At 55.1% G+C, this 21,276-nt stretch overlaps 1 protein-coding gene across 2 annotated transcripts in view; it reads left to right on the forward strand.

Annotated features, from left to right (window-relative positions):
* The window catches only part of NOTCH1 (notch receptor 1), a 33,609-nt gene extending 15,735 nt beyond the window's left edge, over positions 1–17,874 (forward strand). The window contains exons 5-34 of one of the 2 annotated variants that reach the window (XM_048965963.1): positions 689–811; positions 965–1,198; positions 1,318–1,473; positions 1,556–1,741; positions 2,118–2,231; positions 2,834–2,947; positions 3,855–4,088; positions 4,380–4,490; positions 5,188–5,380; positions 5,467–5,612; positions 5,851–5,964; positions 6,764–6,883; positions 6,985–7,137; positions 7,486–7,714; positions 7,836–8,037; positions 8,137–8,290; positions 8,428–8,612; positions 8,754–8,886; positions 9,198–9,455; positions 9,536–9,648; positions 10,056–10,627; positions 11,376–11,804; positions 12,615–12,763; positions 13,372–13,588; positions 13,934–14,024; positions 14,266–14,431; positions 15,177–15,472; positions 15,739–15,886; positions 15,977–16,074; positions 16,311–17,874. In XM_048965963.1, coding sequence (XP_048821920.1) covers positions 689–811; positions 965–1,198; positions 1,318–1,473; positions 1,556–1,741; positions 2,118–2,231; positions 2,834–2,947; positions 3,855–4,088; positions 4,380–4,490; positions 5,188–5,380; positions 5,467–5,612; positions 5,851–5,964; positions 6,764–6,883; positions 6,985–7,137; positions 7,486–7,714; positions 7,836–8,037; positions 8,137–8,290; positions 8,428–8,612; positions 8,754–8,886; positions 9,198–9,455; positions 9,536–9,648; positions 10,056–10,627; positions 11,376–11,804; positions 12,615–12,763; positions 13,372–13,588; positions 13,934–14,024; positions 14,266–14,431; positions 15,177–15,472; positions 15,739–15,886; positions 15,977–16,074; positions 16,311–17,783 — 6,911 coding nt within the window. In that variant the 3' untranslated portion in view covers positions 17,784–17,874. The remainder of the gene's footprint in view (positions 1–688; positions 812–964; positions 1,199–1,317; positions 1,474–1,555; positions 1,742–2,117; positions 2,232–2,833; positions 2,948–3,854; positions 4,089–4,379; positions 4,491–5,187; positions 5,381–5,466; positions 5,613–5,850; positions 5,965–6,763; positions 6,884–6,984; positions 7,138–7,485; positions 7,715–7,835; positions 8,038–8,136; positions 8,291–8,427; positions 8,613–8,753; positions 8,887–9,197; positions 9,456–9,535; positions 9,649–10,055; positions 10,628–11,375; positions 11,805–12,614; positions 12,764–13,371; positions 13,589–13,933; positions 14,025–14,265; positions 14,432–15,176; positions 15,473–15,738; positions 15,887–15,976; positions 16,075–16,310) is intronic. The other variant, XM_048965964.1, reaches the window with a different exon arrangement.
* The last annotated feature ends 3,402 nt before the right edge of the window (positions 17,875–21,276 follow it).

Consider the following 21,276-nt stretch of genomic DNA (forward strand, 5'->3'; position numbering starts at 1 on the left):
CCCAGAGCAAGGACCAGTGGCCGTACCGGGGGTTGAGATGGCAGATATCCCAGTCAGGGCCGTTTCATTTCTGCTGCACATGCTGTGGGGTGAGGTCAGGTGCCGCACGGTTTCCATGCGCGCCGTGCTATCAGATGGAGGTGATAACGTGAACTCGAGCAGCCGGGCTGCGCTGAGAGGAGAGCTGAGATTTACACTGTGCTATGATTCACGCTGCGAGAGGCTTGGAAACAAAGAATTCCCCTGTGGGGGAAGCACTGGCAATGAGGCTCTTTAAACGTGAAATTAAAGCGGGGTGATTCAGCGCCGGGTGCCGTGAGCGGCGGTGGGAGCAGCCCTGGTTTGTCCCATCCCCATCACAGCCTCCACTGCTCAGGGTGAGCGTGGCGGGGCCGGGGGCATTGGCACCCTGTGCAGAGGACGGGGCTGCTTGCCAGGCTTGGGAGATTGCTCCCTCCTGGGGTAATGTGCATGTCAGGAATCGGCTGGGGATGAAACCAGGCGCTAGCTTCAAAGGAGCGGGGCGGGGAGCGCCGGCGGGCTGTCTGCCTGCTAACAGCACCCAGCTGTGGGGATGGCGGAAGGAAGGCACCCCCCCCGGTGCTGGGAGCCCTGCGGGGCTGTGGGGACGGTGGCACTGGGTGGGGACATGGTCACAGGGAGGTGATGCAGTGGCTGTTCTGTGCAGGGTTCGCCGGGCAGAACTGCGAGGAGAACATCGACGACTGTCCAGGGAACAACTGCAGAAATGGGGGCACCTGCGTGGATGGCGTCAACACCTATAACTGCCAGTGCCCGCCCGAGTGGACAGGTAGTGCTGGGGGACAGCAGGAGGACATGCTGGGGGACAGCAGGAGGACATGCTGGGGGACACGTCCTGCCCAGAGGATGCGTAGCTGGGTGGGGAGAGCATGGAGACGCCCATCTGGGCCCAAGGAATTGATGGTGCCCCATTCCCTCGCAGGTCAGTACTGCACCGAGGATGTGGATGAGTGCCAGCTGATGCCCAATGCCTGCCAGAACGGGGGCACCTGCCACAACAACCATGGTGGCTACAACTGTGTCTGTGTCAATGGCTGGACGGGCGAGGACTGCAGTGAGAACATCGATGACTGTGCCATGGCCGCCTGCTTCCAGGGGGCCACCTGCCACGACCGGGTGGCCTCCTTCTACTGCGAGTGTCCCCATGGGCGCACAGGTGAGGCCCCATTCCTGCACCACCTCGTGCTGGTTGCAGCTCTTCAGGTGTCCCCCTCCTTCCCCCGAGGTCTTCATGCACGGTGAGCTGCATGCCCAGCATCGTGCTGTTCCCCACAGGTTTGCTGTGCCACCTGGATGATGCTTGCATCAGCAACCCCTGCAACGAGGGCTCCAACTGTGATACCAACCCTGTCAATGGCAAAGCCATCTGCACGTGTCCTTCGGGGTACATGGGGCCGGCATGCAACCAGGACGTGGATGAGTGCTCACTGGGTAAGTGTTGTGTCCTGGCACCAAGCAGTTTGTTCTGCACAGAAGGGAGAAGCATCCTATAAGCAGCATTTGTGTCTTGCAGGAGCCAACCCCTGTGAGCACGCAGGGAAATGCATCAACACCCAGGGGTCCTTCCAGTGCCAGTGTCTGCAGGGCTACTCAGGCCCCCGCTGTGAGATCGATGTCAATGAGTGTCTCTCCAACCCCTGCCAGAACGATGCCACCTGCCTGGACCAGATTGGGGAGTTCCAGTGCATCTGCATGCCTGGTGTGTGGGCACACCTGCCGTGATCTTGGGTGTGGGCAGGGAAGGCTTCATGTGCTCATGAGCATGGATTTGGGCTGGTGGCTATGAGAGGCTGCTGTGCCTGAGGCTAGCACCAAAAACCTGTGCGGTGATGGGTCTGGCAGTAGGGACCTGGGCACCACCAGCCCTCCGCGCTCTCCCTCTTACTGGCTTGGGATGTGAAATCCATGGTGGATGGTCACACAGGAGCTTATGCATAAGGTCCCATCAGCTGGAGCGTGGCTATTGGGCTGTCCTCATAAAGGCCAAACACCTCCCTGGTGCCACCTGCCTGTCCTGCCATGTTGCACGTTGGTCCCATGGTACCGAGCTGACAGGGTGCTGGGTCTGTCTGCAGGATACGAGGGCGTCTACTGTGAAATCAACACAGATGAGTGTGCCAGCAGCCCCTGCCTTCACAATGGCAACTGCCTGGATAAGATCAACGAGTTCCACTGCGAGTGTCCCACCGGTACGTGGATCCCTTCTCTGCATCCCTTACAGCATCCCTGGTGCTGGGTACCTACCCGGGCAGTGCAGAGCCCCAAAAGTTGGCTCTATCTGTTGCAGAGCTTCAGCCCTGCAGCAGTGTGGGATGCTCACAGCAAAACTGTGCCTTGGGTGGCATCCCCATATGTGGAGCAGGTTGGGGATTTTTTTGCCATTCCAGTGATGGGTTGAGCCCTATTGCTGCACCAGTCCATGGGAGAGGGGAAGGTGGATTAAAGCTCTCGGCTTTGCACTTGAAAAGGCCCCTCTTTGGGAAGGAGGGCTGGGGGCCGGGGGCCTCGCCAGCCACTTTGAATGCTGTGTCAAAGTCACGGGGTGGAGCGGAGAATGGGGAGACGGTTAATCTGTGAAAGGAGGTTTTGAAGTTCAGAGACTTTGCTCCTCTAGAGATGTAAATAAGATGCTCTCAATGGCGGGTCGCAGCCCCGCATTCAGGGCCCTGCGCAGCCGTCCCCATGGAAACCCGGCGCCCCGGCTGGGATGTGGGGGGCCTGGCGGGACCTGTGGGCTGTGGGGAGGGGGTGCTGCAGCCATTGGCGGGGATGCAACGTCTGCTTGTTTCAGGGTTCAATGGGCACCTGTGCCAGTTCGACATCGATGAGTGCGCCAGCACCCCCTGCAAGAATGGGGCCAAGTGCGTGGATGGCCCCAACACCTACAGCTGCGAGTGCTCCGAAGGTGAGGCCTCCGTGTCCTTGAGGGGGCTTGGGCACATCTGAGCAGAATTGAGTCACCTTCTGCCACGTGAAGTGCCATAAAACCACATCAATGAGTTATTAGCAAGGGATGTGCCAGTCTTCCCAAAACTCACCCCAGATACCCGCTTCCAGCCAGTCCTGTAATGAACCCGGTGCTAACGAGGTGTGGCCCCGGCAGCGATGGGGAAGGAAGGAAGGAAGGAATAAAGCTGCCTCTATGGGGATGCAAGGTGCAGGGCTGCGGGGGCTCGAAGCACCGAAACCCAAGGAGCGATTGCACAGAATGATGACTTGAGCCCTGGTGGCAAACAGTGGCTCTTTTGTGGAGCAGCTCCCGCCAGAAATCTTCCAGCTGAATGGCCTCTAATTAGTGTCTTGCTAATGCCAAGCCCCGATGAAAAGCTGCTATGTGGGCTTGGCGGGGTCTAGTCAAAGCTGTACTTTGTCTTCAGCTCTCCACCCCCAGCCCATTGGGGAGGGAGCTGGCCAGGAGAATAGGATCTGCTGGGGGGTGATTATTCGGGGGTGCATGCGGCCGCCCCCCCTGCACGCTCCGGGATGAGACACGGGCGAGCATGGGGCCCCACTCCTGAGCTGAGGCAGCTTAATGCAGATCATTGTGCACCCCGGGACAAAGCTTGCAAGCTGGGCACTGAAAGGCCCCGTGGCCTGGGGGCCTCCATTGCCCTGTGCCCTGCACTTGTGGGGCATCTTGCTGCATTGATGTGACTGCTGGAGAGGATGGATGCTGCCATGTGGGGAGGAACATCTCATGTCATGACCCTGTGTCCCTTATCATCACCCCAGTGTCCTCCATCCTCACCTCATCACTGTCCATCTGCCCCCCAATGTGCCCCATCCTCACCGTGTGTCTCCAATGGCTCCAGGTTTCTCGGGTGTACACTGTGAGATCGACATTGATGAGTGCAACCCTGACCCGTGCCACTATGGGACCTGCAAGGACAGCATCGCCGCCTTCACCTGCCTCTGCCAGCCCGGCTACACGGGCCACCGCTGCGACATCAACATCAATGAGTGCCAGAGCCAACCCTGCAGAAATGGGGGGACCTGCCAGGACAGGGACAACGCCTACAATTGCCTGTGCCTCAAGGGGACCACGGGTAAGCAAGGGGAGCACCTGGGGCGGCGGTGCCAGCGAGGCACCCAGCCTTTCTAGGATGGTTTGATGCGCTGGGAGGGCACTGCCAGCAGCCGCCCTGGTTTTGGGGATAGCCTGGGGCAGGGGTGTCCTCGGCCAGGGCGAGTTTTCCCAGTTTAGCACCCGCACCCCAGCTGGAAGCTGTCTGCGGGGGAGGCTTTGTTGTGGTGCAGGAGCAGCGCCCGTGGGGTTTGTTGTGCATCGTCAGCAGGGCCGGGGGCACCCTGCAAATACCCCCGCTTTCCTCCTCAAGGGCCCAACTGTGAGATCAACCTGGACGACTGTGCCAGCAACCCCTGTGACTATGGCAAGTGCATCGACAAGATCAACGGCTACGAGTGCACCTGTGAGCCGGGGTACACAGGTGAGAGTGGGGCACGGCGAGGTGAGGATTGGGGCACTGTGAGGGGCCGGGGGGCTGAGGTCTTGGGGAGGCTCTGCCCCTGCCTGGGCACCCGGCAGCGCTGCCACCCCATCCCAACACCTCCCACTTGTCTGAGCGGGCGATTCCAGCTGGAGTCAAAATCAAAGGCGTTCCAGTGCCGGGAATCTGACTCCCATTGCATCCACTCCCATGGGTATCGGGTTGCTGCCTTGTCTAACTGGTTTGTTTGATCAACTGCTGCAAAAAGCAAAGAGCTTTGATAGCAGCAGACCCCGCCGGCTCCCCGCTCGCAGCAGCGAGAGCTGCGGGGCCACGCGGCTCTTTGTGCTCCTGCTTGCCAGGAGCCTTCCATAAAGCCGTCCTTTGTCAGCCTCAGCAGGTAGGGTTACAGGCTGAAATTGGCTCCCTTCGATAGTGTCCCTCCTGAACCACAGGAGCCCACAGCGTGGCCCCCTTCTGACTGCAGTGATTTCCCCTCCTGATTGCACTGAATTTAGCCAGGAGTGCAAGGCAGCCGTGTGAACTCCCCTTACCCCAGAAGTGGCCTGGCACACGTGTGTGCCCAGAGACCTGAGCCTCCAATATCTGAAGGAGTCTGCGTGTCCCCAGGAGGCCGTGCACCCTCAGTGCCGTGTCCCTGCTAGAACTGACACTTTGCTGCTCACCTCTTTCCCAGGGCGCATGTGCAACATCAACATCGATGAATGTGCCAGCAATCCGTGCCACAATGGGGGCACATGCAAGGATGGCATCAATGGCTTCACCTGCCTCTGCCCCGAGGGCTTCCATGACCCCAAGTGCCTGTCCGAAGTGAATGAGTGCAACAGCAACCCCTGCATCCACGGGAGGTGCCACGATGGGCTGAACGGGTAGGCTGGGGCACAGCACTGCTCACACCAAAGCACGGTCAGGTGGCACCAAAACCTCTGCTTTATGCTCTTGTTTTTCCCCGAAGTTACCGCTGTGATTGCGACCCGGGCTGGAGCGGCACAAATTGTGATATCAACAATAATGAGTGTGAATCCAATCCCTGCATGAATGGTGGCACCTGCAAGGACATGACCAGCGGTTACATCTGCACCTGCAGGGAAGGGTTCAGCGGTAAGGATGTGGCTGAGGATGCTGCCCTGTGCTAGGGGCTGGGTGGGAGCTCCAGGAGGATGTCCCCACTGACCAGAGGTGTCACTAGAGGCACAGTGGAGGTTCCTATGCCAGCAGGGAATTGGGGACCTTTGGCAGCCTGGGGTCCCATGGCTTGAGCTGACAGCAGGAGGTTCTCCATGCCCGTGACTCCATCCCACTTTGTTTTTAAAGCTCTATTTCCTTTTTTCTAACCCAGGACCCAACTGCCAGACCAATATCAATGAATGTGCTTCCAACCCGTGCCTGAACCAAGGCACGTGCATTGACGATGTGGCCGGCTACACCTGCAACTGCCTCCTGCCCTACACAGGTGAGGGGGCAGGAGCCCCTCAGCCCTCCTATAAGGCTGCAAACAGGTCCCTCTGCTCCTGGTTTTCCCCTACGCTTCCCCTGTGTTGCAGCACAGCTGGAGGAAACTGAGAGGAGCACTGAAGACCAGCTGGTCAGAGCTTCCTCGTCTTCCTCCACTGGAGTGGGCAGAGGCACTGGGAACCCACCCCACTGCCATGGGGACCTTGTTGGTTCTCCCACTGTGGTGCCCAAGGCTGGAAAAAGCAGTCTGAGGCCTCAGGGCCTGGTGATTCTGCTGAGCTGATTCCTGTTTGCCGTCCTCTCGCTTCCGCTCGCACAGAGCAGCAGCCAGAGCACAATAGCAGGAAGCCATGAGCTGTTTCCTGCCTTCGGCAGTGGTCATAGAAACCCCTGGGGGGAAGGGATGGGGATAGGGCAGGAGCGGAGGGGAAGGCTCTGGAAAATAGCAAAGGGCAGTTTGGGAGATACTGGCTGACAGGGAAGATAAGGGTTCGGAGGGAACGTGCCCCTTGGCTGGATGTAAACAGGAAGAGCAATGGAGTGGGGGGGGGGGGGGGGTTGGAAGGGAAGACACCCTGAGCAGCACTTCCCTTCCAGAGGAAATGTGCAGCCCTTTAATGAGGCCCAGATTGCAGGCGTTTAAAGATCTGTGGGGGCCAGGGGTCATAAGAGATGGAGGAAAGGGCTCTGGGTGGATGGCCCAGGCCCTGCAGAGGAAGCAGGCTGAGGGCAGGTGGAGGCTGCGTGGTCACCATTTTCCCTTGAGAGGTGGTCAGTGGGCACCTGTCCCTGTGCAGGAGCCACCTGTGAGGACGTGCTGGCCCCCTGCGCCGGCGGCCCCTGCAAGAACGGCGGCGAGTGCCGGGAGTCGGAGGACTACAAGAGGTTCTCGTGCAGCTGCCCACCTGGCTGGCAAGGTGAGCCTGCTCTGCCAGGCGGGCCCAGGGCACAGCAACCAGCCCTGGTGCTTCTGCCGGTGCCCCCCAGCTCACACGGTCCCCATCCTGCTGTCCCGTAGGCCAGACGTGCGAGATTGACATCAATGAATGCGTGAAGAGCCCCTGCCGCAATGGGGCCACGTGCCAGAACACCAACGGGAGCTACCGCTGCCTGTGCCGGCTGGGCTTCGCAGGCCGCAACTGTGACACCGACATCGACGACTGCCAGCCCAGTAAGAGCCAGGGACACCCAGGGCTGTGTGTGTTCTCCAGGTCCCTGGGGCTGGACCAGCCTCCCCGTGCTCAGAAAGCTGTGTCTGTGTGTGGGTCCAGGCTTGTATTGGGCTTTGGGAATGTCTCGGCCCCATCCCCGCGAGGCTGCGTCAATCTAGGCCAGGTGGTGGCTGGCAGGAAGGAGGCTGGGGGGGGGACAGTGACGTGCAGGCAGTGAGCAAGTGTGTCCCGTGTGCCTCATGCTTTCCCAGCTGGGGCTGGGCTGGCCTCTGTCCCATCCCTCTGTGTGTGGGGATAACACCAGGATTGGACCCGTTGCACCTAATGCACGCATGCCCCATGTCCAGATCCGTGCCACAATGGTGGCTCCTGCTCGGATGGCGTCGGGACGTTCTTCTGCGAGTGCCTGGCCGGCTTCCGCGGGCTCAAGTGTGAGGAGGACATCAATGAATGTGCCAGCAACCCCTGCAAGAACGGGGCCAACTGCACCGACTGCGTCAACAGCTACACCTGCACCTGCCCCTCCGGCTTCAGCGGCATCCACTGTGAGAACAACACACCCGACTGCACTGAGAGGTACTGCCAGCGTGGGGCTGGGGTCCCTGGGTGGGTTTAGAGGGGTTTCGGGACTGGCGTCCAGTACCATGAGTGTCAGCCATGGGGGTGACTCATGAGGATGTGGTGTTTGTGCTCCCAGCTCCTGCTTCAATGGGGGGACCTGCGTGGATGGCATCAACACCTTCACCTGTCTCTGTCCATCCGGCTTCACGGGCAGCTACTGTGAGCACAACATCAACGAGTGTGATTCCAAGCCCTGCCTGAATGGAGGCACGTGTCAGGACAGCTATGGGACGTACAAGTGCACCTGTCCTCAGGGATACACTGGGCTCAACTGCCAGGTAGTGAGAAGATTCCAGGGGTCCCTGTATGCAGGGATGGGGCTTCATCCTACAGAAGCTTCTCTGGGCCTGACCTCCTCCTTTGCTTTCCCTGCACAGAACTTGGTGCGCTGGTGTGACTCCTCACCCTGCAAAAATGGGGGCAAGTGCTGGCAGACCAACAACCTGTACCGCTGCGAGTGCAACAGTGGCTGGACGGGGCTCTACTGTGATGTCCCCAGCGTCTCCTGCGAGGTGGCTGCAAAGCAGCAAGGTACATCCCTGCCATCGTATACCCTGTGCATGGCCTGGGCTTCCCCAGATTTCCCAAGGATTGCTGTCACCATTTTGGGATGCGCCACTTCCCTGGGTGTCCCTGATGTCCCCACATCTCACTGCTCTCCCTGGCAGGTATCGACGTCGCTCATCTCTGCAGGAACTCAGGGCTCTGTGTGGACAGTGGCAACACTCACTTCTGCCGCTGCCAGGCCGGCTACACGGGCAGCTACTGCGAGGAGCAAGTGGACGAGTGCTCCCCAAACCCCTGCCAGAACGGAGCCACCTGCACGGACTACCTGGGGGGCTATTCCTGTGAGGTGGGAGCTGCTCTCTTGTGTTGGGCTCTTCCTGGGAGTTGCGGTAACTCGGGTGGATCGGGAGTAGATCAGGTGTTTGTGTGTCCTGTGCGCTGTGCAGCAACTGGGTGAAGGTCTCTGACAGCTCTCCTCTCCTCACAGTGCGTGGCTGGTTATCATGGAGTTAACTGCTCGGAGGAGATCAATGAGTGCTTGTCCCACCCATGCCAGAATGGAGGAACCTGTATCGATCTCATCAATACCTACAAATGCTCCTGCCCCAGAGGAACTCAAGGTAAATTAATTCCCCAGGCTGGGGCATTAGTGGGTGGAATGCAGATATCCTTGGTATCTGCTCATTAGCTGCTCGGGCTTGCAGAAGCAAATGCAGCAATAGAGGATTGCGTTGCTGGCGGGCTCAGCCATCAAGGCCATGCGGCCTTGGGCACGAGCTGCATGGGCTGCGTGCTTCCCGCTGAGCGGTGGCTCAGACTGCCATTGAGTTGGTCAGGCTCAGCCCCTTCGCAGGGAAGGTTCGCACGAGGGACCTCTAAGCCCCAAGATACTGTTTGATGAGCTGTGTGGGTTGTTCCCCCATTTCTCTAGGGGTGCACTGTGAGATCAATGTGGATGACTGCAGCCCTTTCTTTGATCCTGTCACCTTGGGGCCCAAGTGCTTTAACAATGGCAAGTGCACGGATCGGGTAGGTGGCTACAGCTGCATCTGCCCCCCTGGCTTTGTAGGGGAGCGCTGCGAGGGAGACGTCAACGAGTGCCTCTCCAACCCCTGCGACGCGCGCGGCACCCAGAACTGCGTGCAGCGGGTCAATGACTACAAATGCGAGTGCCGGCCCGGCTACGCAGGTGAGCACCGCTGCCTGCAGAGCACCCCGAGCACCTCGTGTGCCCTGCTTCGCTCCTCACACCTTCCTGTCCCTCTGCAGGGCGCCGCTGTGACACTGTGGTGGATGGCTGCAAGGGCAAACCTTGCAGGAATGGGGGAACGTGCGCTGTGGCCAGCAACACCGGCCGTGGCTTCATCTGCAAGTGCCCTCCGGTAAGTTCCCACCGTGCTCCTGCTTTGAACGTGGGGAAATCAGCCCCTTCTGTTGGGAGGAGAATCCATGCGTCCAAGCTTTCCTCACCTGCTGAGGCAGGGAGGAGCAGCGCTGCCGGTGTGACACCTGGCTCTGTGGGGCAGGATCCTTTCTGCCTGGTGGATGAAGGTTTGTGCTATGTAAAGCTGGGACAGGCAGAGATGGAGAAGAGTTCCCTTTGTTTTCAGGGGGATGCTCTAATGGGGTTTGTGCCGTAGGTGATTTTGCCCATCGCTAGTTTTAGAGGTGGCACCGCAGCCGTGCCCTTAGATCTGATTCGCTGCATTTGGGCTGAGTTTCCCAGCACACACTGTGCATCAGGACATGGGTCTTAGTGACTGACCCCTCCTTGCTGTCCCCTCCCCAGGGCTTTGTGGGTGCCACCTGCGAGAACGACTCCCACACCTGCGGGACCCTGCACTGCCTGAATGGTGGCACCTGCATCTCCATGCACAAGAGCTCCAAGTGCGTGTGTGCAGCAGCCTTCACGGGCCCGGAGTGCCAATACCCGGCCAGCAGCCCCTGCATCTCCAACCCCTGCTACAACGGGGGCACCTGCGAGTTCCTCAGCGATGCCTCCCCTTACTACCACTGCAACTGCCCCGCCAACTTCAACGGCCTCAACTGCCACATCCTCGACTTCGATTTCCCAGGCGGCTTCGGGCAGGACATCATCCCACCCAAAATTGAGGAGAAGTGTGAGATCGCCGTTTGCGCGAGCTATGCAGGCAATAAGATCTGCGATGGGAAGTGCAACAACCACGCCTGCGGCTGGGATGGCGGTGACTGCTCGCTCAATTTCAATGACCCCTGGAAGAACTGCTCGCAGTCGCTGCAGTGCTGGAAGTACTTCAATGATGGCAAGTGTGACTCGCAGTGCAACAACGCGGGCTGCCTGTATGATGGGTTTGACTGCCAGAAGTACGAGGGGCAGTGCAAGTAAGTGGCTTGTTGGTCCTCTTGCTTTGAAGCCGTGAGCGCTGCGGTCTTCTGGCTGTGCCTTCATTCTCCTCTCCTGCACGTAGGGCTGCATCTCAAGTCCCCATAGCTCCCCCTGGTCCTACAGAGTTCTGTGCACACTTGGTAGCTCTCGGTTTGGCTTCACTGCCCTGACCTGCATCGTGCCACGAATGTGAATTTTGCAACCAGCAGGAGTGGCACAGTGAGGTTCAGTGTAGGGAAGACCAAGCAGGAAGCGTGATGATGTGGGCATCCAGGCACATGGCAATCATTGTCTTTGACAACAGCAGGGACTTGCTCCCAGATTCCTGGAGAAATTCTAATCTGAGTAACTATGTTGTGTCCTCGTGTCTTCTCTGAGTCTCAGCAATTTGTCCATTGCATCTGATATGTGACTTGTAATGTAGCTCACAGCACTTTTCCCTGTTCTCTGTCATCTAGGCTGTGTCTTATGACACAACAGCTGCTATCTTTCACCCCTCAGATGAGCACTTGCAGTGCTGCATGGCACAATTGCCTTCCATGTCAACTGGTCCCATATCCATTAAGATACATAATATTTACACAAAAGAGAGCTCATTGGGAAGCGCAAACTATTTCCTTAGCAATCACCATAGAATCATAAAATCATTAAAGCTTGACTTCTAAGATCATCTAGTCCAACCGTTGACCCGTAGCACTCACAGTGCCTGCTCTAATTCATTCCTTTTTCTTCCCTTCTGCCCAGCCCCCTGTACGACCAGTACTGTAAGGACCACTTCTCAGATGGTCACTGTGACCAGGGCTGCAATAACTTTGAGTGTGAGTGGGACGGGCTGGACTGTGCAAACAACATGCCTGAGAAGCTGGCGGATGGCACGCTGGTGGTGGTGGTGCTCATCACCCCCGAGAACCTGAAGAACAATTCCTTCAACTTCCTGAGGGAGCTGAGCCGCGTGCTGCACACCAATGTGGTCTTCAAGAAGAACGCCAAGGGAGAGTACATGATCTTCCCTTACTACGGCAACGAGGAGGAGCTGAAAAAGCACTACATCAAGAGGTCAACGGAGGACTGGGCAGATATGTCCAGTGCTGTCATCAACAAAGTGAAGAGCAGCTTCTACTCGAGGGCTGGCAGGAGGCAGAAGAGAGAGCTGGATCAGATGGACATCAGAGGGTAAGGGGACCGGTGGGTGCCTCTGTCACAGAGCAGGGTTGGTTTTGTGCATTGATAATAATGGCATAGAATCACAGAATCATTAAGACTGGGACAGCCCTCTCAGATCCCCAACCCCAATCTGTCCCACCGTGTCCCCTGACCACAGCCCTCAGTGCCACATCTCCACAGTTTTGGAGCACCTTCAGGGATGGTGACTGCCCCACTTCCCTGGGCAGCTGTGCCAATGCATTACTGCTCTTTTGGAGAAGAAATCTTTCCTAATACCCAACCTGAACTTCTGCACGGTGCTGTGGGGCTCCCGCACTGGATGTTGTGGGGCGGGGGGGCTGGCCCAGCTGATGTCTGCTCACAGGAAGGCGTTGGGCTAAGCCTCAGGTTCTCCCTGGGAAATGCTTCCGAGAGCTTTGTTGTAAAACTCAATCGCTGCAGACTGTGTTTGGAGCTCTTTTGTATAAACATATAGATCTGACCTTCCCTCTCTGTGGACTTAATCAAAAGTCAACGAAACCAAAGGAGTTTGAGCAGTGAAACTGATGTGAAAGATCTTGTGGCTCCCAAACAGCCTTATTTACGATGTTGTAGTGTCTGGGTAATTTCAGAGCATGGTGCAGCAGGTTCTCTCGCATTCCTGTAGATAAGGAGTCAGGCTTTGCAGTGTTCATGGAGGCAGATCCAATTGACCACCAGTGTGAGCCCAGGGCTCGAGCCACGGGGAAGAGACGAGATGGACTCACTGCTGCTGCTGCCCACTGCCCTGCAGGGTGTTTGATGGCGGCCCCTCATCTCCCATTGACTCTTCTCTCACAGGTCCATCGTCTACTTGGAAATTGACAACCGGCAGTGCATCCAGTCGTCCTCCCAGTGCTTCCAGAGTGCAACCGATGTGGCAGCCTTCCTGGGGGCCTTGGCCTCCCTGGGCAACCTGAACATTCCCTACAAAATAGAGGCCGTCAAGAGTAAGTGCAGCTGATGAGAGCCTGAAACTTCCCCACCTCATCCGTGCTCAGTTATCGGTCTGCTGGCTCAGGTGCCACATTTGAGCACAATCTGGTTTTCATAATTAATGCATCTTTTTATTCCTTTAAGTCTGTTTTTAAAAACAACACCAAAAATGCTTATGATTTTTGCTTATTCCAGGTTTATTTCAAAATCATTATCACTATAAAAGTAAAAAAAAAAAGAAAAAAAGCCCACGCAGCCCAACCAGCTCCAATCAATCAGTGACATGCAAGGAGTTGAAGTTTGCATCTTGAAAATCCCCCCTAAATCCTTTTGTCTTAACAGCTCAATGCAAGCGCAGTGATTTGAAGTTTGCTAATCCTTTTCCTTAAAGGAGAAAAAAGTAAAGCTGTCTCCTGATGCAGGCTGCCTTGCGCAGCGGAGAATTTGCCGATAGTTTGCAATTCTGATTAATAGCGTATAAAATGACCTTATTTTGGGAGGGGGCTGATTTAGATCAGCCTCGGGTCCCTTTATTAACTAATTTTGCTTCATTTCCACTCTGTCACTCGTTTGCTATGCAGCTTCATGTCTCAGCATCTCTCTGTGCCCCATTGCTTTGCAGGTGAAACGGCGGAGCCCGCGAGGAACTCCCAGCTGTATCCTATGTATGTGGTGTTGGCTGCACTGGTCTTGCTCGCTTTCATTGGACTGGGAGTGCTGGTGTCCCGCAAGCGGCGCAGGGAGCATGGCCAGCTCTGGTTCCCAGAGGGCTTCAAAGTGACGGAGTCGAGCAAGAAGAAGCGCCGAGAGCCGCTTGGGGAAGATTCTGTTGGACTGAAGTGAGTAACGGGTTTGTTATCTGCCAGGCACAGCAGAGTGGGGCTGTTTGGAGGCTCTTCTGAACCGTCCCATTGGTTTTGTTCTCTAGGGCATTGTGGTGGGGTGGTGGGGAGGAGAAAAGTGGGGTTTTGTATTGTTCTGCGTTGGGAAAACCACACTTCAGTTTGGAGGAGGTTTTTTAATGCTTCCTGGTCCGTTGGCTCTTGGGAGAGTATGAAAGGCACCTTGAGGGGAATGTCCTGAAAATTAGCCTCGTTGGTTCTTCTGTGCAAGTTTAAAGCACAGCCCATCACAGATCTGTCCCTGCAGAGGAACTAATTCTTGGCATGGTTTTATTTTCAAAGACCCCTCAAAAATGCCTCTGACGGCACGCTGATGGACGACAACCAAAATGAGTGGGGTGACGAGGAGACCCTGGACACCAAGAAGTTCAGGGTAAGCTGCTTGCAGGATTCCCTTTCTGCGCTGCAGCAGCTGCTCTCTGGGCTGTGGCAGGGAAAGAACAGAGCTCCATGGAAAGCAGCACACAAGATGTCCCTTGGGACTTCCCAAGGCCGTTTTCTAAACCTAAACCTGCTTGCAATGCAAACACACCCGTGCAGCTTGCAGAACTTCCCACCTTGCAGCTCAGCTCAGCTCCCCCATCCCACACTCAGCATTTGTTGTTGTCCCTCAGTTCGAGGAGCAAGCGATGCTGCCTGATACAGATGACCAGACAGACCACAGGCAGTGGACTCAGCAGCACCTGGATGCTGCCGACCTCCGCATCTCCTCCATGGCCCCAACCCCACCGCAGGGCGAGATCGATGCAGACTGCATGGATGTCAACGTGCGAGGTCCAGGTAAGGCTCTCTGCCTTCTCTTTTTGGCTCTTCTCAAATCCTCACTGCCTGCAGATGGGCAGTCCCACAGCTCCCATCTCCATTTTTAACGTGCTGTCCCTGCCCTCTCAGCCACATGTCACAGTTACCTCTCACCCCTCTGCATGGCACAGTTGCTGTTCTGCATGAGACACTGCCAAATTCTATTTTCAGCAAGATCTCTTTATTTAATCGTGGAGAGGGAAATCAGAGGATACAGGAGAACTATTAAGTCATTCCACTTCTCCCCTGCCCTTGGGTCGGAAGGGGCCTTAGAGATTATCCACTTCCGAATGCACATTTCATGATCTTCTTTCCAAGCTTTTGGCTGTATTAATAATTAGTAGACACTTAAACTATTTCAAATATTTGGTCTTCCCCATCTCTCTGAAACCATCTGCTGAAATGATGAAAATAGCTAAGGCTGTGCTGTACCACACTGAAGTCTGTGCTGAGCAACCCTCCGTATTGATCACACCTTGCATGTCAGTGTGCCAGCTAGGAGACGGAGCAGAAAAACCAGAGAGTGCTGAGATAGCCACAGAGGAATTTCACATCCATATCAGAGGAAGGATATTCGTGTTTGATGTGCAGAAGCAGTCAAGAACTCAGTCTGTGTGCACCCACAGGAATAAGCATCTATTGCAGACAGAGCATCTCGCTGAGCCGCCCGTGTTACAGGAAGGCAGCGAGCCTTTTCTCACCGATTTTCCCCCATGCTTTTCAGATGGTTTCACGCCCCTCATGATCGCCTCGTGCAGCGGAGGAGGGCTGGAGACTGGTAACAGCGAGGAGGAGGACGATGCTCCTGCAGTCATCTCAGATTTCATCTACCAGGGTGCCAGTTTGCACAACCAGACCGACCGCACTGGCGAGACCGCGCTGCACCTGGCTGCCCGCTACTCGCGCTCCGACGCTGCCAAACGCCTGCTGGAGGCCAGTGCTGATGCAAACATTCAGGATAACATGGGCAGGACCCCTCTGCACGCCGCCGTCTCTGCCGATGCCCAAGGAGTCTTCCAGGTAACGGGTCCTTGCACCCCTGTTTTTCTGCAGAAAGCATTTGGTCCCGCGTGTTGGGTCTGCGGTGCAGGTTGGATGGGACCCTGGGCAGCTTCATCCGGTGGATGGCAAGCAACCCACAGCAGGGCTTGGGGCTGGATGGGCTTTGATGTCCCTTCCAACCCAACCATTGTGGTTCTGTGACACCCTCCAGGAGGGGCTTGCAAGCTCTGTGCAACTCTGAGGTCTGTCCCACCTAACATTTATGCTTCCTCTGGCTGGGGCAGATCCTGATAAGGAACAGGGCGACTGATCTCGATGCCCGAATGCACGACGGGACGACCCCACTGATCCTTGCTGCTCGCTTGGCTGTGGAGGGGATGCTGGAGGACCTCATCAACTGCCATGCAGATGTCAACGCTGTGGATGATCTGGGTACAGTGGGAGGCTAAAGAAGAAGAGAGCTGCTTTATTAGTCCCCTTCCCACTCACTAATTCTTGCTGTTTCCTGGCCTTCTCCTGTAGGCAAGTCAGCACTGCACTGGGCAGCTGCTGTGAACAATGTTGAAGCCGCAGTCGTCCTCTTGAAGAACGGTGCCAATAAGGATATGCAGAACAATAAGGTAGGGTCTTTGGGGCTGACCAGTGGGCAGGGAAAGAAGTATTTGGGCACTACGTTAAAGGGCAGTGTGAGCTTGTAATACAACACTGCCTGGCACTGAGACTGTTGTTCTGCTGTGACTCCAGGTGTGGGGTTTGGTGTTAAGGGTTATGCCGTATGCAGTGCTTGGTAAGGGGTACAACGTGGTGTTACCTGGAAGATGAGTGAGTTTGGACCTAACCACGTCTGGGTTTCTAGGAGGAGACCCCGCTGTTCCTCGCCGCCAGAGAAGGGAGCTACGAAACAGCCAAGGTCCTGCTGGACCACTTTGCGAACCGCGACATCACGGACCACATGGACCGGCTGCCGCGGGACATCGCGCAGGAGCGCATGCACCACGACATCGTGCGCCTGCTGGATGAGTACAACCTGGTGCGGAGTCCTCCACTGCACAGCGGCCCGCTCGGGGCCCCCACGTTGTCCCCCCCGCTCTGCTCCCCCAGCAGTTACATCGGCAACCTGAAGCCGGCCGTGCAGGGCAAGAAAGCCAGAAAGCCGAGCACCAAGGGCCTGAGCTGCAACGGCAAGGATTCCAAAGACCTGAAAGCCCGGAGGAAAAAATCACAAGATGGAAAAGGCTGTCTGCTCGACAACTCCAGCGTGCTGTCCCCAGTGGACTCCCTGGAGTCACCCCATGGGTACCTGTCCGACGTCGCCTCCCCTCCGCTGATGACGTCTCCGTTCCAGCAGTCCCCTTCCATGCCGCTGAACCACCTGCCTGGCATGCCCGACGCCCACATGAGCATCAACCACCTCAACATGGCAGGGAAGCAGGAGATGACCCTGGGCGGCTCTGGCAGGATGGCCTTCGAGGCGGTGCCGCCGCGCCTCTCGCACCTCCCCGTCTCCAGCCCCAGCACGGCCATGAGCAACGCCCCGATGAGTTTCTCTGTCGGTGGAGCCGCCGGCCTGAGCGGGCAGTGCGACTGGCTGAGCCGGCTGCAGAGCGGCATGGTGCAGAACCAGTACAGCGCCATGCGGGGCGGCATGCAGCCGGGCACGCACCAGCAGGCGCAGAACCTGCAGCACGGCATGATGAGCTCCCTGCACAACGGGCTGCCCAGCACCAGCCTGTCGCAGATGATGAGCTACCAGGCCATGCCCAGCACCCGGCTGGCCTCCCAGCCCCACCTGCTGCAGAACCAGCAGATGCAGCAGATGCAGCAGCCCGGCATGCAGCAGGCCAGCATGCAGCCGCAGCCCGGCATGCAGCAGCCCCAGCAGCAGCCCCAGCAGCAGCCTCAGCCGCAGCAGCACCACAACCCCGGCTCCAACGCCAGCGGCCACATGGGCCAAAATTTCCTCGGTACTGAGCTGAGCCAGCCCGACATGCAGCCGGTGAGCAGCAGCGCCATGGCGGTGCACACCATCCTGCCCCAAGATTCACAGCTGCTTCCCACCTCTCTGCCGTCCTCCCTCGCGCAGCCCATGACCACCACGCAGTTCCTGACCCCCCCTTCCCAGCACAGCTATTCCTCCCCGTTGGACAACACCCCCAGCCACCAGCTCCAGGTGCCCGACCACCCCTTCCTCACTCCCTCTCCTGAGTCTCCAGACCAGTGGTCGAGCTCCTCGCCCCACTCCAACGTGTCCGACTGGTCCGAGGGCATCTCCAGCCCCCCCACCAGCATGCAGTCACAGATGGGACACATCCCCGAGGCCTTCAAGTGAGACCCAGTGGGGCTCAGGGACTGCAGCCTGAGAGCTCTTGTTGTTAAACAGGACGCTGGATGCTTTTATTAAAGGATCCTTTTTTTTTAAATATGTTTTTATACAAAAGTTAAAAAAAAAAAAAAAAAAGACAAATTAATTCCTTTTTTTTTTTTTTTTTTAGTATTTATTTATGTACTTTTTATTTTACACGAGAACACTGCCCTTTTTTTATTTATATGTTCTATTGTTAAGAACTCAATGTGAGACACCAGTTGTGTTTCGAGGAATCGTAAAGATGAGGTTTTTATGGGACATTCTCTTTTGTTCGGGGGTTCGTTGTGCTGATTTGAGAGGAGATGTTTATGTAAAGCTATAAGCGACCATTCAGGATTCTGCAATGCCATTAATTTATTTTTTTTGTTTTCTCTTTCAATTCGGAAAGAGATGTGAGAAAGAAAAGAGGAAGAAAAAAATTGACTAAAAATGCCACTCCATAGGGAAATAAATTCAGTATGGGTGGGTTCTTGAAATGTACTTTAAAATGTTTCCTTTGCTGTTCTATCTGAGAGGACATTTTATGGTACCGGTCCTTGTTTAAATTTCAGTATTATAGAGTTGTATATTTGCCTCAATGATAGGAATTTTTGTTCTCTCTCGTTTTTATATATATATAAATATATATTTAAATGATTTTTATGATTAAAAAAAAAAATAAATCACGTTTATAGACCTGTAAGGACAGGTTCTGAGATAAAACAAACCAACAGCCACCCTACAGCCCAAGAAGAGCATCTGCCAAACTTCCTGAGAGGGCAAACCCATAAGGAGGGGTATGCACCAAACCCACAGCTGTGGAGCTCATACACAAAGGAGACTGAACTTTTACTTTGAATACCTTTCCTCTTGTTTTAGTTGCTGGTTGTTGTTTTTTTTGTGTGTGTTTGCATTTGAGTAACTGTTGAACAAAAAAAAAAAGAAGAAACGCCGATGTAAACTTGTAAACCACATCCTTATTTTAAGGATGGCTGCCTATGGTAGAGGGAATGTCTGAAGGCAGACAGCCCGAGGGGTGAGGAAGCCCTGCAGCCACTGGGCTGAGCTGGGGCAGCACAGCCTGGCTGCGCTCGGAGCCGCTGACGTTTTGTTCCTGGGAGTCTGGAGTGCTGCATCTTTCTTTGTATTGATGTTCACTCGTTCTGTGTATCCTGTGTAAAATATAGTATAAGCCTGTGGCAGATTTAATGTTTGTAAATACGTATTTTTTTTGGTTGTTGTTTTGTTTTTAAAAAGAAGGTGGATTTTGTTTCAAAAATCTAAATGAGCAAGTCTTAAATATATCAGAAATATATCACCTTGTAGAGGTGTTGGGATCTCACTCGCTCGGGTGCAAAGCCCTGTGACTAGAGCTATGGGACAGGCAGATAGAGCGCAGCTAATCCACAAAGCCTAAGAAAAAGGTTCTTCTTCCTCATTCCTTTCTATTAGGACACCAAATAAAATGGATTTCTCAAAGCACAGAGCTTTGAGCACTCATCTTAGTGAACATTTCAGGCCGTTGTTGTTGTGACATCCCTAAAATGAGTGATAAAAACATCACGTGGTGTTGAATCTTCCTATGTTTTATAAACTAGAGTGTAGTTTAAGAAAAGATATCTTCTGTAATAAAGTTATCTACATGCAAAGTTGTAGTTTGCAAAAATGATGTATTTTTTTTTGGTTAACTGATTTGCAATAAATGATGCTTCTGGGCATCTAGATTTTACTAAAACTGGAACTTGGTGCTTTTGTTGTGGATTGACTGCAATCTGGGCTGGATGCCCACTTGGCTTTCCATGCTGCAGGGCTGTCCTCTGGTCAGTGATGCTTTCTCCTTATCAAAACCCCCAGGTGTGAGCAGTGCACTCAGCCTCCTGCTGTCCTCCTGTGCTCTGGGTGTCGCAGCCTCCCATGCTGCCTCTGCTGGCAGGATGGAACCCAGGAGGGGGAAAATGTGCTTTGCAATCTCCCATGTGCATTCCAATCTATCACTAGCGGGAGATTTCTAGGAGAACACTCGTGGCTGAGGAGGCAGCCAAGGGTAAAGCACAGCTGCATGCTTTTAATTATTTGGGGTCTGTAGAAGCAGCCCTCCACAGGTGGCGACAAGAATTATGTGCAGTGCTTCCTGCTTCATACGCTGCTAAGCAAATGGCAGCTCTGGCCCTCAGATGTGTTCTCTTACACGGATACAGACAGAAAGGCATCTGAAGGCGCTGCCGAGGTCCACAGAGCTCCATGCCCTGCGCCCACCATGCAGTGACATTCGCTGAACTCGGATCTGTAAGGTAATTTATTTCAATTCTTTCTCTTCCCACAGGGACTCCGCATTCCAAATGCAACTGCGCACTCCTAAATACGCTGATATAAATAGCCACGCTCTGGACCTCCTCCCTGCAGTAGATAAGCTCAGTACCTCCTGGAATGCTGCTATTTTCCATTCAGGCATGGAGCTGGCATGTGTGTGCACGTCTCGGGTGCCCGGCCCTCAGACATTGCTATACGTCCGGTCAGCAGCTGCAGCAATGCACTTTTTGCACTCTGCCAGACTCCAGAAGCTGCACAGCTGCTGTAGCAAGTGCTACCAGCATCCATCCTTATCGCTCAGTGCAAGCTTAAGTGAGCCATCCTCTTGGCTTTTTTGCTGGTCTCAGACACCCCACATCACGTCGTACATGATCCAGCGCCACTCAATCTTGGATTGAAGGGAGGGAATTTGTCAGCCTCCACCATCACTTACGCATGTGCTGTCCATGAATCACGTCTGGGAGCACCCAGCCCTGTTTCCATGCAGCCCATCCCTCCTGGCTTCTCCCACACGTACCCACCCCACAGCTCGTGCCTGTGGCCATAAGCATGGCATGCCTTGGGGTCTGGAGCACATCTGTGCCAATGGGAGCCATTAGCAAGACTTTTTCCTGCTCCTATCTGGCCCAGCATGTAACACTCCAGTCCACTTGTGGTCAAGGCAGGAATTTGGCCTGAACAGGTACAAAAAGGGCTGTGAGGATTTGTAAAACATGACACTGTAAGTGACAACTAAACATGTGGCTCAGTTTCAGAAGCTGGGGTGCACAAAGCCTGCAATTTCCCCCAGATCCATGAGGGTACATCAGGAATACAGCATGGAATAAGGCTGAATGCTGAGGAAGGGCAAAATCAGGGAATCATTAAGGTTGGAAAAGACTGATAAGATCAGGTCCAACCATCAACCCTTCACCACTGTGCCCATTGGAACGTAGCTATTTGTCCCACAGCACCCCAAAAATGAAAAGAACTGGCGTGTGAATGCATACTAATAAACTGGCCATAAATGAATACAAATTAAAAGTCACAGAAGGCTTTCAACAGAGAAAGCGTCTCTCCCTCCACACTTTCCCACAGACTCTGTGCAGAAGGCTTTGCCTTCCTCCAGCCCCCTCCACCCAACTCGTGTTGTCCAACCACAGCCCCAAATCCTCTCACCACCACAGAT

This window comes from Lagopus muta, chromosome 19, assembly GCF_023343835.1.
Source record: "Lagopus muta isolate bLagMut1 chromosome 19, bLagMut1 primary, whole genome shotgun sequence".
In the NCBI taxonomy this organism is placed as follows: Eukaryota; Metazoa; Chordata; class Aves; order Galliformes; family Phasianidae; genus Lagopus; species Lagopus muta.